This window comes from Cottoperca gobio, chromosome 14 (genome assembly GCF_900634415.1).
Source record: "Cottoperca gobio chromosome 14, fCotGob3.1, whole genome shotgun sequence".
Taxonomy (NCBI): domain Eukaryota; kingdom Metazoa; phylum Chordata; class Actinopteri; order Perciformes; family Bovichtidae; genus Cottoperca; species Cottoperca gobio.
Window position 1 is genome coordinate 21,114,570 of NC_041368.1, and position 15,448 is coordinate 21,130,017.

Below are 15,448 nucleotides of genomic sequence, written 5' to 3' on the forward strand. Positions count from 1 at the left end.
ACGACACCCTCTGTCCTTACACCCTCTGTCCTTAGACCCTCTGTCCTTAGACCCTCTGTCCTTACACCCTCTGTCCTTAGACCCTCTGTCCTTAGACCCTCTGTCCTTACACCCTCTGTCCTTAGACCCTCGCATCGCACAAGGAAAAACTTCCTAAAAGAAACCCCATAATTAAAGGGGGAAACATGTTAGAAACCTCAGGGAGAACAACTGAGGAGGGATCCCTCTCCCAGGACGGACAGACGTGCAATAGATGTTGTGTTTACAGGATAAACAACATAGTACAAATACAACATTTGACAGAAATGATGTTGTGTTGAAAAAGAGAAAGTTTGGATGAATCCAGGAAAATGTCAAAAAGGCTTCCCGGTGTCCAGCAGGACCAGGGCAGCAGGCGCAGCCACGATTCCTGATCCTGACGTAAACTGAGAGACACAGAAACCCCGGGGATGATGATGCCCCGGATGATGAGTTAGTACATTTACATAAATGCATACAGATAGAGAGGGAGAAGAAGAGAGAGGGAGGGGAGGAGAGAGGAAGAGAAGGAGGAGAGCAGGGAGGTGTTCCCCGGCAGTCTAAGCCTATAGCAGCATAACTAGGGACTGATCCAAGGCAAGCCTGAGCCAGCCCTAACTATAAGCTTTATCAAAAAGGAAAGTCTTTAGCCTGCTCTTAAATGTGGAGAGTGTGTCTGCCTCCCGAACACAAACTGGAAGCTGGTTCCACTGGAGAGGAGCTTGATAGCTGAAGGCTCTGGCTCCCATTGTACTCTTAGAGACTCTAGGAACTACAAGTAACCCTGAAGTCTGGGAGCGCAATGCTCTAGTTGGTTTATAAGGTACTATGAGATCTTTAACATATGCTGGAGCCTGAACATTAATTGATTTGTAAGTCAGGATTTTGAATTCTATTCTGTATTTTACCGGGAGCCAGTGCAGAGCAGCTAATACAGGAGTAATATGATCCCGTTTCCTTGTTCTTGTCAATACACGTGCCGCTGCATTTTGGATCAACTGAAGAGTCTCCTTCATTTGTCTCTGGACTTGTCTCTCTTCTATGACGTTTCCTCAACTTCTGAATTATTGTTTCTTGTCCTTTCTGCTGAATCAACTGTCATGAAGTTCGTTGCCCATCCTATTTCCCTGGCAGCATTTACTTGTTGAAGTGAACTGAGTGTACTACTGAAATGACTTCACTCACCATCTCCTAAATGACTTCAGTGACCACACATTTATTTTCCCTTTGCTGTTGTTAGATTGTTGGCCAATAACATAAAGTGAATTCCCATAATGTCAGTGCTAGTCAAGTCAACAGAAATGTTGTTGTTGATGAAACTTTAATTGGCCAAAATGAGCTCTCAGGTGACATGGGGAGGACCATATTAAAACTGCTTCAGCTGCACAGTTACTGTACGTGCATGTGGATGATAGCTATCATTTATCATTAAACTGACAACTGGGTATGAGAGCAGAGTTAGCGCTAATGTATGGTGGATGGGGAGGGTGGTGTTTGTGGAACAAAAAAACATTTTATGTGATACAGCTTCAAAGCAACAAAATCATATTGAAAATATGGCATATTGGAAAGTCTGGTTAAAAAACACATTTCAGATTCAGAAAAAGGTTCTTGAAACAGTCTGAAATAAACTCGATATTTGTGCCTACAAGAAATCTAAATGAGAGAGAGATCATTGGCAACTTGTGCGTGTGTGTGTGTGTGTGTGTAAAAGTTTATTTTTGTAACAAGGAGAAAGAATTCAAGTTTCCGTTTAGAGGTCTCTATTTGTGTGTGTGTGTGTGTGTGTGTGTGTGTGTGTGCTGCTGATGTCTTTAACCCAGGTTAGATGTCATTTCCTCTCTTCAGGCCGGCCAAATCCTTTCACTTCCCACACAAACACGCACACGCACTAAAGAAAAACACTTCTCACACTCTCTGTTTCACATTCATCCCCTTGAAAACACACAGATGTCCACTCGCACTCGATGATAGTTTGTTCATCTACATCAACAGTTCTTCACACACGTTTTCTTTCACTCATACATACACAACTTTGTGAGGAGGGAGGGAGGGAGAGGACAGGGGTGTTTTACAAATTACATGCAGACTTTTTGCATCAAGTGTCAGCCCCCCCTGCCTCCTCTTCCTCCTCCTCCTCCTTCTTCCTCACTTTCCCTAACTCTTAAGTCAAACACACCCTCTGCATGACGGAGTACGCTGCCCACATGGGCTCTAAACTCTCCACAAACACTGGGTTTTTCAGTAGGAATATGTAACTGTTGAACATGTGGAATATGGCTCAGACCCCGGCGGTAAAAACTCCACTGCGGAGATCCTTCAGCGAGCATGTGAAAGATTCCACCAACAAGGCTTGGGATGTCTTCTGGAAGAGTGTGAGGGAGAGGCGGCTGTCGGGTGAGTTGGGATATGATGTGAAAGTAGATTATTCAGCCGGTTGGCAGCTTGGAACGGGGAGTTTACACAATTTGTGACGGGAGATGAGGTAAAAATCATCTTGTAATGTAATGTAATTGGATATTACTACATCAATATATATATATATATATATATATATATATATATATATATATATATATATATATATATATATATATATATATATATATAATCCGTGATATAGTATACTTTCTGAGATTGGCTACTCCAGTGAATTAAGTAGGGGCATCTGTGAAGTTTAATTTACTGCCTCTGATGTTGATGTTTTCTGCTCAAACTTAAAAGTTGAGTTGAAAGTTTTGTTACATGCGGTCCAGAAAAGTCTCAATTTATGTTTCTTTTAATCCATCATTTGAAAAACTTGTTTCACAGAAGCTCTTGAGAAACCAAAGTGTCCAGAGCAGCTCAAGCTTCACTAACTGATGCTGCAGCTGGAGACTCACTTTAACATATATTGCATTTACTGAGTCAAGTGTGATACATCACACAAATAAATGCTGGTTTTAGTGTCATCATGTTTCTATCCTTCATATAGTTGCAAGGCAGCTCCACAAAACCACTAGCATGTGAGCTGTAGCTGTGACTGATCGTGGTTTCACGTCTCATTGAGTGTGCGCAGTGTTTGTTGCACACTGTGAGGGCGGCTCACTTGTTGATAATCGCCGTGCTAAACGGAGTCCTCGGCTGCAAGAAATCCAGCAGTCTCAGCATGTTCTCCGCACTAAAAGCTATTAGGTCTCTTTCCAGCTGACAGATCCTGAGAGGTCAGAAGGTCTCAGGTCTGACACTCAACCTCCTCAGCAGGCGTCTGGCGGTGTTTCATCACTATTAACACAAAGCAGGTTTCAATAGATCAGTGAGCCGGGGACGCAGAGCTGTGCAGTGAGGTGAGAAAGTGGCGTGTGGTTAAGTTGAAGCTGCAGGGAATGGTTTTGTTTTATTTCCCTGGAGGTAGATTTGAGGCGTGTGTGTGTGTGTGTGTGTGTGTGTGTGTGTGTGTGTGTGTGTGTGTGTGTGTGTGTGTGTGTGTGTGTGTGTGTGTGTGTGTGTGTGTGTGTGTGTGTGTGTGTGTGTGTGTGTGTGTGTGTGTGTGTGTGCGCGCGCGTGTAAGTGTGGGCTTGTTAGGTGAGCTTGTGACTGGAAGGTTAATTCACTGAACTGGCTTTGAAAATGTCAAGGTGACCCAGAGGGCGACGCTTCGCCTACAAATGCTGCAGCCGTGTGCTGAGCAAGTCTCAGGTGTAAAGGTGAGGGACTGCATGAAGGTCAAACAATAGCAACCTGTAGAGGTATAAGTTTGTGTGCATGAAATTCCCTCCAAATCACACTTTCCTACAAAACACACACACACACACACACACACACACACACACACACACACGTATAGAATATACAATGTTAGAGATGAGCAGGCTGCAGAACTGGTGAGGCAGGTTTCTAAGCTGAGAAGCTTTCAGTCACGATGCTGCAACATATAAAACAGCTTCTTTCAGGGGTTTAAATGAACTTCAGTGATAATAATAATCCTTCTGCTGTATGTTAACGTCCACACTCATCTGTGAGTGTGTATGTGTGGGAACGTTATTTATTTTTCTGTGTGTGTGTTTAATTCAGACAGCTGGTTCTGCTTTTCCTGTGAGAGCTGATACCTGGCTCCAGCTGTGTGTACACTTACATCTGTGTGTGTGTGTGTGTGTGTGTGTGTGTGTGTGTGTGTGTGTATGTATGTGTGTGTGTGTGTGTGTGTGTGTGTGTGTGTGTGTGTATATGTGTGTGTGTGTTCGGATTAAATCAACATATGACGTTAGAGCAGTCGTGCTCCCTGATTGGCTGAGATGTATTATGTAATCCTGTTCTTCATAATCCTGCAGCACAGTTTCTTTTAAAGAACCACAGCAATGGTTTTGCATTAAACTGTGTGGACTTTACATACATCCAAGTTTAAATACCTTCTAAGCAGCCACTATTTTAACTATGACATTTGTTTTATATCATATCAGACACACATATTTAGGCTTTCATATCTTATTACCAAAGCAATCATTTTCCAAATTACCACCAAGACACGCATTTAAAAAAGGTGAAATTAATTCAGCCAAAACATTTTCTGGGATAAAACCAGCATCTAGTCGACACTGCAACTTAAAAGATTTGCTTATTACTTGTTTTCACGAGAAGAAAACGAAATGAAGAACCTGAAAAATCCTAATTTACAGCCCATGGCACTTATGCATTGCCTCCACTCTTTCAGTCGAGGCGGCCGCTGCTTGTTCAGGCTGCGATAAAGTATTTTGGTCAGCACAGACAGTACCACTGATATTACCCCAACAGATGCAGTTCTGTACATGCAGTACTACACCGGGTGTATGTAGTCTCTGCATACATACGTTTTCCAGCTGTGCGGACGCTTGTTGAACAGCTGACAAAATTGAGTTCCCACACACTATGGCGGATCATTTTGCCATAAGCCGATTGAGAAGTTGAGGAAGCCACATTTCTCTGATTGCCGTGTGTGTAATCTAACTCAAATCCAACACACACATCAGTCAATGCACAAGAGAGAGTGGCTCTGGTGCAATAAACCCAGTCTGCACTAGGATTTGTTAAAGTTGCCACTCTGGTGGTAGAACACACTTATTATCTGCTTTTCATAACCGAACTGTGTGTGAACTGAACCGGCTTTGAGTCTCTCCTGAGGAGTGACGACCGTGTTTAGCTGCAGTGTGAACACGGCCTGTGAGAATCGCTGCTCTAATCCTCGTCTCTGTCTCTCGCTTTGTCCTCCATTTTTCTTTCATCACTCACTGTCTCTGAGTTTCTCCACAGGAGCATCTCCCGACCGTTCTCCTTCATCAGCCCGTCCTAATATTTACTCCTCTGCTTAAAAAGTTGTCATAATTCATAGCCCAAATATGGTCTTCCATTCAAAGCGATGTTCTTCCAAACGCAGTCTTTGCCAGACACACTCTGTAAACTTTGTCCTAACTTTTTCCTTCTGCTGGACGGACTCATCACTGATGTGACAGGGTGACGCTGTCCAGAAACATCACATGCAAATAGGAATTTAATCCAGAGGTGGAGCCGTGCGGTCGGGCTGAACTGTGTATCCACAGAGAACATGGTTACAGGTAAACAGGAAACACAATTTAATATCATGGTTTTAAATAAGCAAAAACAGTCCTGTCCTGTATCTTTGTAGACGATGTCAAAGGATCTAAAAGGACATTTTGATAGATGATACTTTAATGTGACAGCAGATATTTGATCAGGTTGTATAAGGCCACCATGCTGCACAGTGTACATTACTCCTGTCATATTTAAAATCTAATTCCTGTCGAATTGCAAATGATTTAACTCCAGCTCTCCAAATGTTTTTCTTCCCATTGTCTTACTTGTGATTCATGTCGATTGTGGTGAAGCCAAAGACAAGTTTCCACAGTGTCGACAATAAAGTTTCTAAACTAACCTCGCCCAAATGAAATCTGTTGATTTGCTGAACTGCAATTAATCTTCGCACTTGGCGAGTGGCACTGCCATCATGGCAGCACATCAGCAGAGAGGCGAGCCAGGAAGTTTGGTCTGAAGTTCAGCGGCGATAACAATTTCTCTGGTGATCGTGTTTAATAGTTCACATTTTGTATCTGCGGGTCACCAACAGTTGTTCAGAGATGTTCTGATTCTGTGTAATGAGGTTGAACTGAGAGCAACATAAACCCAGAGTCCTCGCAGACTAAACTTTCACTTTCATGAATGAACTTAGTTATATTTTTGTTATTTAGTTTGAATGTTTATTGGTTTTGAATGTGTTAACACATGTGTGGATGTATTTACCACCACTGGGTTTATGATACTGGAGGAAAAACAAATTATTTAATGAGAAAAACAGCAATTTTCTTTTTACAGCTGAGAAGGAGGCCGGGAGAGGACACAGAAACATGAAGTGCATCCTCTCCTGTCAGAGCTCTTCTCTTTCCCAAGAAGACCCAGAAACTACCGCTGTTTATTTACATAAACAGACAACTAATTATGCAATCATTTTAAAGTTTAACAGCATTACATAATAAAGTGGTTCTTGAGGATAAAGATGATTAAAAGTGAAAATGAGAACGCAGAGAGACGCTGAGGCTCGGAGCCAAATGTGATGGAAGGAATCAATGTGAAGGCTTGTGTTTATCCTGCGGTGATCAGAGATGGGCCAAACTAAACAGCCAAGTGGGGAAACTAGGGTGGGAACGTGGGAAACACACACACACACACACACACACACACACACACAAAACCCATGCAAAGTTCGTCATCATGTCTCTGCAGCTTTAACAGAAAGAGGATGACTCACTCACAATCACACACACTGAGACACACACTCTTTATCACTAACACTCTTCAGCTTTCAAACACACAAAGTTTTGGTTGTGGTCTCGCAACTTGTCTGGTTGATTGTTCTGCTCGGGGGCTGAGGGAGCAGAATGAATGAGGAGAAGGAGAGTGTGTGCGTGTTCATCTTCATCCTGCAGAAGGCCCTGAGGAAGAGCTTGTGGGATAGCCACAGGGTTTAAACACTAAAAACAAACATTTTATAAAAGGTATTTCCTACCTCCTAGTTCAATGCCCGGGTCACGTCAGCAAAAGAGTGAAAGTGAAGTAAGTTCATAACTGTATATGAAACAATATGTTCAGGATAAAAGCTTTTTATGACGTTTATTTTTTAAAAACTAGTTAAAAAAACTGTAATATTAGTTAGTAATTAATTAGTTGATCTGAAGAGAAATCGCAATGACATCCACTGCCACTAAAAGCAAAGCTAGAACTTTTTTACAAAATTGAAGGCAACCGAACCTCATGTTGAAATACGGTGTGTCCGTGCTGGGAGAGAAAAGGACACTTGAGTTGTTCTTCCTGAGGTTGCTTCCATGTCCTTCTCCGCTCTGAGCGTCCAAGGATAGAGGGTGTAGTATGCTGTACTTGCTTTGACCGGGGGATCTTTCCACTGAAGGTCATCCACAAGCTCTATTTGTCTATTTCTATGCCCTCTGGAACCCTATTTATAATGTGAACCAATTGATTTTCATTGTGCATTATAAAACAGTGTGAAAGGCCACCTGCTATTCTATCGGGGGACATATTTGGCCCGCGGGCCGCTAGTTGAGTATCACAGCTGTACAGATTGTAAAGCTCCCTGAGGCAGATTTGTGATATTGGGCTATATAAATAAAAGTGACTTGATTTGAGTCGACAGGAAGGGATTCAGAGTTACCTCCACCTGTAGCAGGCAAAGCAGCAGCTAATTTAATCAATTTCTTTCAATGAGTTTCTTCGTGTTTGTGTTTTTTCTTTTTGACATTCGGCATCTATTTCAATCAGGACATTTTATGAGCTGTTTTGGTTCAGACACATTATTAATCGGAGGCCTGTGCAGGCTGGCGTTCACCAACCATTCACCAATTAAATACGAGTTTGTAGAGGATATCTTCCCTTCTTCACATACACACTGGGTTTCATCAGTAGTATTACATCACCCTGAGCACCGGGACCACATGCTTTCACTCTCTTGCTTCTTCTTCCTTTACATAACCGTCTCCTGCTTTCTACGCCACACTTCTTATTTTAACTTTCTCTCTCTCTCTCTCTCTCTCTCTCTCTCTCTCTCTCTCTCTCTCTCTCTCTCTCTCTCTCTCTCTCTCTCTCTCTCTCCACTTTGCTCTTTTTCTCTCTGTTCGCCCACTCTGTCCTTCTCTGCTTTCCTCTCTGTTTGCCATGATTCTGACTGAATTGATATGGCAGGCTCAGGTGTGTGTGTGTGTGTGTGTGTGTGTGGGGGGGGGCTTTTTTACTATTCTGATTGAGGCTAAAAAATAAAATAAAAACCTTTCCAGATGTGAAGTGAAAACAATTCCAGCTGGAATAAAAAAAAGATTCAGATTTCAGGTTTCTCGACTGTCAACATGCGTTAAGCAAATATTTGAAAATTGTCTTTTTTACTCATAGGTTCCCTTCTGCACGCATTCTTTCAGATTAGTAGTTTACCGTTTGGAGCCCTCCAAATTCATGATTCTGTGAGTGGGAGAAGATGAGGCTAAGAAGCACGCAGGTATTCCTGTCCAGAATGAGAATGAATGACTTTCTGCTTTAAGCTGAAGAGAAAATATTTCTCTAATGTTGCAGAAGATGAGGCAGAAAGTGGCTTGGTTCTTTGAGCCATTCAAGAGCCTGTTAACACCAGCATCGACCACTCTTGCGTCTTTCTCTGTGAGTGAATCTTAATAAGTTTCGGGGCAACAGAGAGCTTTGTTTTGGTTTTTTTCAACCTTTCCGTACTCCCAGAGAATGTCTGATGAGCAGGTGGAGGCAAGTTAACATGCAGCTGGCAGTTTACCTTCAATTTCTGGTTCCCACATAAACAGCAAAGGTGGTCATTCTTCCATCCATTTATCCATCCATTTCCCACCACTTATCCATGTCCACATCATGGAGGAGGCAGGCTAACAAGCCCAGACATCCTTGTCCAAGGCCACGACCCCTAAGTCCTTCCGGAGGATCCAGGCAGACAGAAGAATGTGTGCCTAGTTTTCTCAATGTAAGCTCATTTTGCAACGTCATTGAGAGAGGTTTTATCACACAATTAGAATCTAGTTCCTCCAAGAAGTCCTCCAAATTGAACAAATAAGTATGCTATTTGTCCATGCTCTCTAGAGTGCCACATTCTGATGCAACGCCCACTTGTCTGCAGGACGGCATCATTCTTCTGCGCCAACTAGATGAGAGCTGGGACCACACAACCTTTACTGCACCATGGAGAGCTGCAAAGAGGACAAACTACACAGACTCACTGGAGCAAATCACAAGCACCCTATTTACAAAGGTAGGAGAAAGAAAAGAAAGGGAGAGAGGGACAAGAGGAGAGGCTGGATCTACTGGAGGACGGAGATATAGATCCAAACATGTGGAATAAAAAACTCCTTTTAGCTTCTTGTACCCACAATCTCATTCTTTTGGTTGCCACCCAAGTAGTAAGTTAGTTCAACTTGAAGTTGAGGTTGAGTCCCCCCAGAATGGTAAGAGAAAATCGTTGTCTTGGGTGGTGATGGCCTATACCACCTCTTCCACCAAATAAAGTGTGTCTGGAGCCGCAACACATATTTCATAACACAGCTTAAGTTGTATATATAGTTATATATATTTGTTGCATTCATGAAATTACAGAAAGACAAAGTAAACTGTTGAGATTGTATTGTTATTTGTAATTGTTATTAGGACAACACCAAACTCTTTTAGCGGTATCAACTCAATGATTTCTTCCTGCACCACATCAGAGTTCACATACCTGCATATCAGCGCTGAATGTTCAACATCATTTACATCCCTTGACTCATCACAGGCGATTGAATATGCTTCAGCTGAATTGATGTCCTCAATCTGCTGTTTGGTGATGTGTTGCCATTTTAATGGCCCTGTCTTTGACGGTCTTTGTCGAGAGAGACATTTCTCAAATGTTCTGAACAATTTCATCTTTGTTAGAATGCTTCTTTCATGTATTCTCCATCTGTGAGCGGCTTTCCACGCCGTACTATCTCCTGAGCGGCCACAAAACTAGCAGCAGTAGATGAGTTTGAAGATTTCATCCATTTCTTGAAAGAATATTTGCTCCGCTTTCAGCAGAAGTTCAGAAATAGCTTTTTTTCGCGCATCTCCAGCTCGGTACTTTTCGGCAAATGCTGTGTGTCTGTTCTTGAAATGTCTTTCAACATTACATTTCTTGTTGTTAGCTAATTTCTCGCCACATATCAAGCAGACAGGTCAGCCAGCATCGTTGGCAGTAAAAGCAAATGTATCTGTCCACGCAGAATTAAACTCTCTTTTCCTCCGAGACTTTTCTTTTTTTAGTTGTATCCATTGTTAGTTTACCGAGTTAGCCGGGGGTCGGAAACTCAAGATTAGCCACCTGCAGGGAAAGGCGGCGCGCCCGTAGATGCAGTAAAATGTGACGCATATCTTAGTGGACGAAATGTGGACGAAGTGGACGAAATGTGTCACAATATCACCTCGAACTCCAAGATAAGAGCTGTTCCGTTTGAAAGATTGTCCACTGTGCAACAAAACAATATAGAAAAATAATGTTATTTATTTCCATGGTTTTTTTTATCAAAGCTTCAGGGAGCCACTGCAGAGGGGTTAAAGAGCCGCAGGTTGCCGACCCCTGGCCTAGTGGTACGGCTTCCAAATACAACACCAAATGGTTGTGAGTTCAATACCAGAGCAAGGTACTTAACCCTGAGTTGCTCAAGGAGGAGTTAGTTCACTGTAAGTCGCTCTGGATAAGAGCGTCTGCTAAATGACCTGTAATGTAATGTCTTGAGCATCCTCTCTGCAGACACTGCACTGATCTTCTTAAAGATCTCATGGTCCATCTCCTCATTCTTAAACAAAGCCCTTGAGATTCTCAGACTCCTTAACTTGGGACAGCAACTGCTCTGCATCCAGAAACATGGAGGTGCTGACCTGCATCCCAACTTCTTCACACTTGGCTGTAAATGGTCAAGAAAGTGGACATACAATCTTTACCATAAAAACCCGTTAGTCAAGTCATTAGGGTAAGAGCATTAGATGCAGTGAGACAGACGTAGAACCAAACTAAATATTACTGGTGCTCACAGCTGCCTTCTTACAAAGCTTCCTCCAGCTTGATTGACGAGGTGTTACAAGCTTTTATAAAACTTGCCAGGGTCACGTCCACCGAACACCGCACTTCCTGTTTTGTGCAGATCATGTTAGGTGGCTGTGAGTGCCTCCATCTGAACACCACGCTGACCCCCAGACTCCTAACAGACAAAGCTGAGTGTAAATCGCGAAGCTTAATGAGCTGTTTGCTTTGTTGACAGCTCTGACTGGGCAGTGCAGCGCTGAAGAACAACATGATAGACTCTTCTTGCCTGATGCAACAAAACAGCAAGGCCGTCACTATGACCAGCCAACACGTTTATATGTTGGGCCAACATAGCTTGCTGCCACCAAGACAGTTTATGCTCCAACTGCACTCAAACCGTAAGTGTTTTGTTGGCATTTTCTGTTTCTTAACAAAATAACAAATCAGTCCAATGTTGTAATCACAATAACACACAACTCCTGAGTAGAGGAAGTCTGCAGGCCACTTGTTACATACACTGCTGTGTTGCATACACAAGCACAACAACATTCAACCTCTTGTGTATCTTTGAACATCGTCAAAATGCATTAAGTCAACTTAAACCACAAGGAAAGAGTGATACAGTTGTAACATACATTCTAGCAGAAGCAAAAATAAAAGAAGCTCTCACAGCCGGTCCCATTTTAATAACGGCATTTGTTAAACTCAATCTAACCTTTTTAATTTACCTACATAATTAAAGAGTCTCCCCTTTGTCTTCACTCCGGTGATCATAATTAAAATTATAAGCCTGTTTTCAGGCAAAGCTTTAAAAGGATCAGAAGAAGTGGTTGAATAGTTGTACAAACATACCTGTCAACTTGGCCGTGGGGCCTTGATGTTTACTTTTGCTTTTTAAGTCACTTTAAAGTTAGAAAAAAATACTTTTCCCACCTAATAAGTTAAAGTGACATGTTTTTTATATTCATTTCACCCACATTGAGCCAGACATATTTGGTATTTTCTTATCTATAGCTTGATATAACGTTCTATACATTTGAGTAAAGTTTGTCCGCACAACGTTCGAGTGTAAGAAATGGACGGTTGATGGGGTTAACGAGGTGTCTCCACAATGTAAAGCACCTGAGGTTGTATTAAAGCTGCGAAGGGACAGGGCTTTGAAAGGGTAGCAGAGTGAAAAGAGGAAAAATATGCTGCAGGCAGAAGCCAGAATCTTATTTTCCACATTATTTATTGTGTTGGTTTTAATCTCTTGACGGACTTGTGCTTTAGCGGCTTCCAAAGAGTGCATAGAGGAGAGGAGGAGGCCACCTGAGAGTCACAGAAAGACCAAAATGGCTGGTTTTCTCATCACCTCGCTGTAGATTTTCAGAGACGAGAGGTGTGTCAGTAAACCAGGGCACAGCACGGAAAAGAGCTTATCTGAAATGATTCTGATCTTTTGCTGCAACAGGGCGTCCTGTGGCTTAGAGAGTCTGTTTGTTAAAGGAACATGTTCTCATCCTAGGGCAACAACAGTTTTGCCAGACTCAATGCAATGCATGGCGACGAATGTGCGTATAAGTGCACAGATACACAGCGAGCTAAAAACAAATGAGTTGGTACAGTATCAAGGAAAGTGGCTCTACAAAGTATAAACTAGCTGTCAAACAAGTTCAGGGCTCGACAGTAACGGATCATTTAGAAAAACTGGAACCCAATTGTTGGCCATCGGTCACAACGTATACAAAATGGTGACAATTGTGCAAATTGATTCAACTGACAAAGAATAAGATAAACCCAACATTTGTGAAGTCTTGGGAGGAGAAGTATCCCGGCATATTTGAGCTGGATGGAAAATTATCTATATACAACATACACTTTGAGAAGTGACACATCCAGTTTACAGAACGAGTTCAGTAAGCACTTCCTACAGAACCGAGGGGCTGGAGCTCGAAGCAACAGGAGCGGGCAGCTGAACAACATGATGGAGGCTGCAAGAATTAAAATTAAGCGACAGAAAAATGGCCACCACATTTTCAGTTTTGGCAACCAAAAGCAGTTTCCTGATTGACAGACTGGGAATCACTTAGTTAGTGTTGAACCATGTGGTTAAATTGTGCCATAGGAGTCTCTATAGGAAGTACAATACAGTAATTAATCATATGTATCACATACAGAGTCCACAAGAGTAAAACTAAAAATAACGATCCCAACATAATTCAGTCACTAGATCGATAACAGTCATTTAGGATGTCGCATTAGCATCACATTAGCAGACAGCTAGTAGAGGGGCTAGCTTGGTTAGCAGTCCGATCAAAAACAAAAAGACTACTTACACAAATGCTCCAACATGTGGGGAGTAGATAAAAGACGACTAACTGATTGTGCAACAGTACAACCAGCTGAAACCAACTGCTGGTGCCAGAACAATATAACAGTTTGAAGTCTTAAAGGTCAAATGTAGCATGTTCTCCATCTAAAGTAAATGCCAGAAACCATAGAAGTAGGTTGTGTGTGTGCATCTTTTAGCATTTCGCTAATTTGGTTTCAAACGCTGTTTCTACCCATCCAGCAAGCACTTTGTCTGCAGCACAATGACGCCTTTATAGCATTAGCTTTCCGTTGAGATTGTGTCAAAGAGGTTGAAGATTTAACTCACTTTTGACACTGTGATTTGTGGTGTTGTTGTACTGAATTGCATTATGATGTCAGGTTTACGAGCACACTATGTTATCTACAACCTCAGAAAATACCACAGAGTTGATTGAACGCCTCTCTGACTCAACAAAAAATACACATGACAAGTTGTATGAATAATTATTCCAAGGCCGTTGCATCCGGTTGTTTTAGATTGTGCAGGTGTCTACGATATCGTGTCCACTCCCCTGCAGATTTTCATTTGTTTCTCTAACCTCGGAGCCTTTGTGATTTGAGACTGAGACAGTATCAGCGTTGTCAGATCCAGACGCTCTTCAACTGTTTCAGCCACTGGGAAATGAAATTTCACTAACTTTTTGTTTCTACCCGTCAAACCAAATCATCTTTTGCCTTTTGGTGCTCATAAGCTGATTAGTTTGTCTTGTTTTAATAAATCCCTCATGAAACTCCTGTGTCGTTGTTCTACTTCCTGCTGCAGGCCCACTTTAAACTGAAGCCCCAGCATGTTTTGTGTTTTGGTTTTCATGTCCACAGCATGTTTGGATGCCTTCTTTCAAATTTGGTTGTGAAAGAGACACAAACTGTGAACTAGCTCTGCACCTTCCTCGTTTGATTCTGCTGTTGTTGCATCTGTGCCTAGCTGAATGTATGTTCATTGTCATATCTTTGAAACTCCCTGGATTCATTTATCATTTCTGTATCTGAATAACCTTCCCTACCACTACCCAGGAGAAAAAAGAAAAAAGGCAGTTTATTTCTTTCTCACTACTTTTCCAATCTCGTAGGAGGACTCATGATAACGATGCAGGCAACAAATTGTTTGGGGTAAAGCAGGACAGCAGCATTGTGTCGGCGAGGCGGACAGCAGCAAGTCATCTCGTACAAAACATTGCCCGCAACACAGACCTCATTTCCACTTCTGTCGGAGTTAGCCTGTACACAGTCCACTGACTTTCAAAATTCAAATTGTCCAACACAAAACTTTCCTCATATTTTGTTTCTTGATACAAAATGTTACACATTTCACACACAGGGCAACACACATTGGTGGCATTTGACACAATTTAGAAACACCCTCGGCCGTTTCCTATGTAAAGGCCTTGTCACACAGTACCGTATGGCAGAAACGTACGCCGGTGTATGCGGAATATCGGCAATACGCTGGTGTACGTTGTTGAACGATGAGGCCGTGAAACGTTTTTTGAGCATGTTCAAAAAACGTTTTACATCTGTTGGGCATTCGTCGAATACGTTTTGTATAAGTACGTGATACGCTATCAATAGGCTCTGTATATGTTCATATACGTTGTATATACTAATTTTCATATGCGCCAGCATACGTTTCTTCCATACGGCACCGTGTGACAGGGCCTATAGCTTACACATCGGGAGCGTATCGCCATGATTTTCTATTTTTTTCGTGTTAACTCTCCAGAAAAACTAAAATCGACCCATTAAAATTGTTCACTTCTGGCCCTAAAACATGTAAAGTTAGATTGAGATTACATGTATTATCATTATTGAGATTTATTCTATTTTTAAAGATAGTGTTCTCATATTTCCAGTGGCGGGCCGTCAGGACCAGCAAGGCCTTCTCTGCTGGCCTAAACATCATCAGAATATAAATTTAATTTTGAAATATTTCTTTCCACAAATATGTATTACATTATTCCCCATAGTCTATTCTCTTCATTTCATAGCTTTCCTCTT

The 15,448-nt window shown here is 42.0% G+C and overlaps 1 protein-coding gene across 3 annotated transcripts in view; it reads left to right on the plus strand.

Annotated features, from left to right (window-relative positions):
• The first annotated feature begins 2,258 nt into the window (after window positions 1-2,258).
• The window catches only part of LOC115019108 (rho GTPase-activating protein 7), an 84,762-nt gene continuing 71,572 nt past the window's right edge, over window positions 2,259-15,448 (plus strand). For 2 of the 3 annotated variants that reach the window (XM_029448469.1, XM_029448470.1), the window contains exon 1: window positions 2,259-2,415. In XM_029448469.1, the coding sequence (XP_029304329.1) occupies window positions 2,286-2,415 (130 nt within the window). In that variant the 5' untranslated portion in view covers window positions 2,259-2,285. Of the gene's footprint in view, window positions 2,416-9,184; window positions 9,317-15,448 lie in introns of all 3 variants that reach the window. The other variant, XM_029448471.1, reaches the window with a different exon arrangement.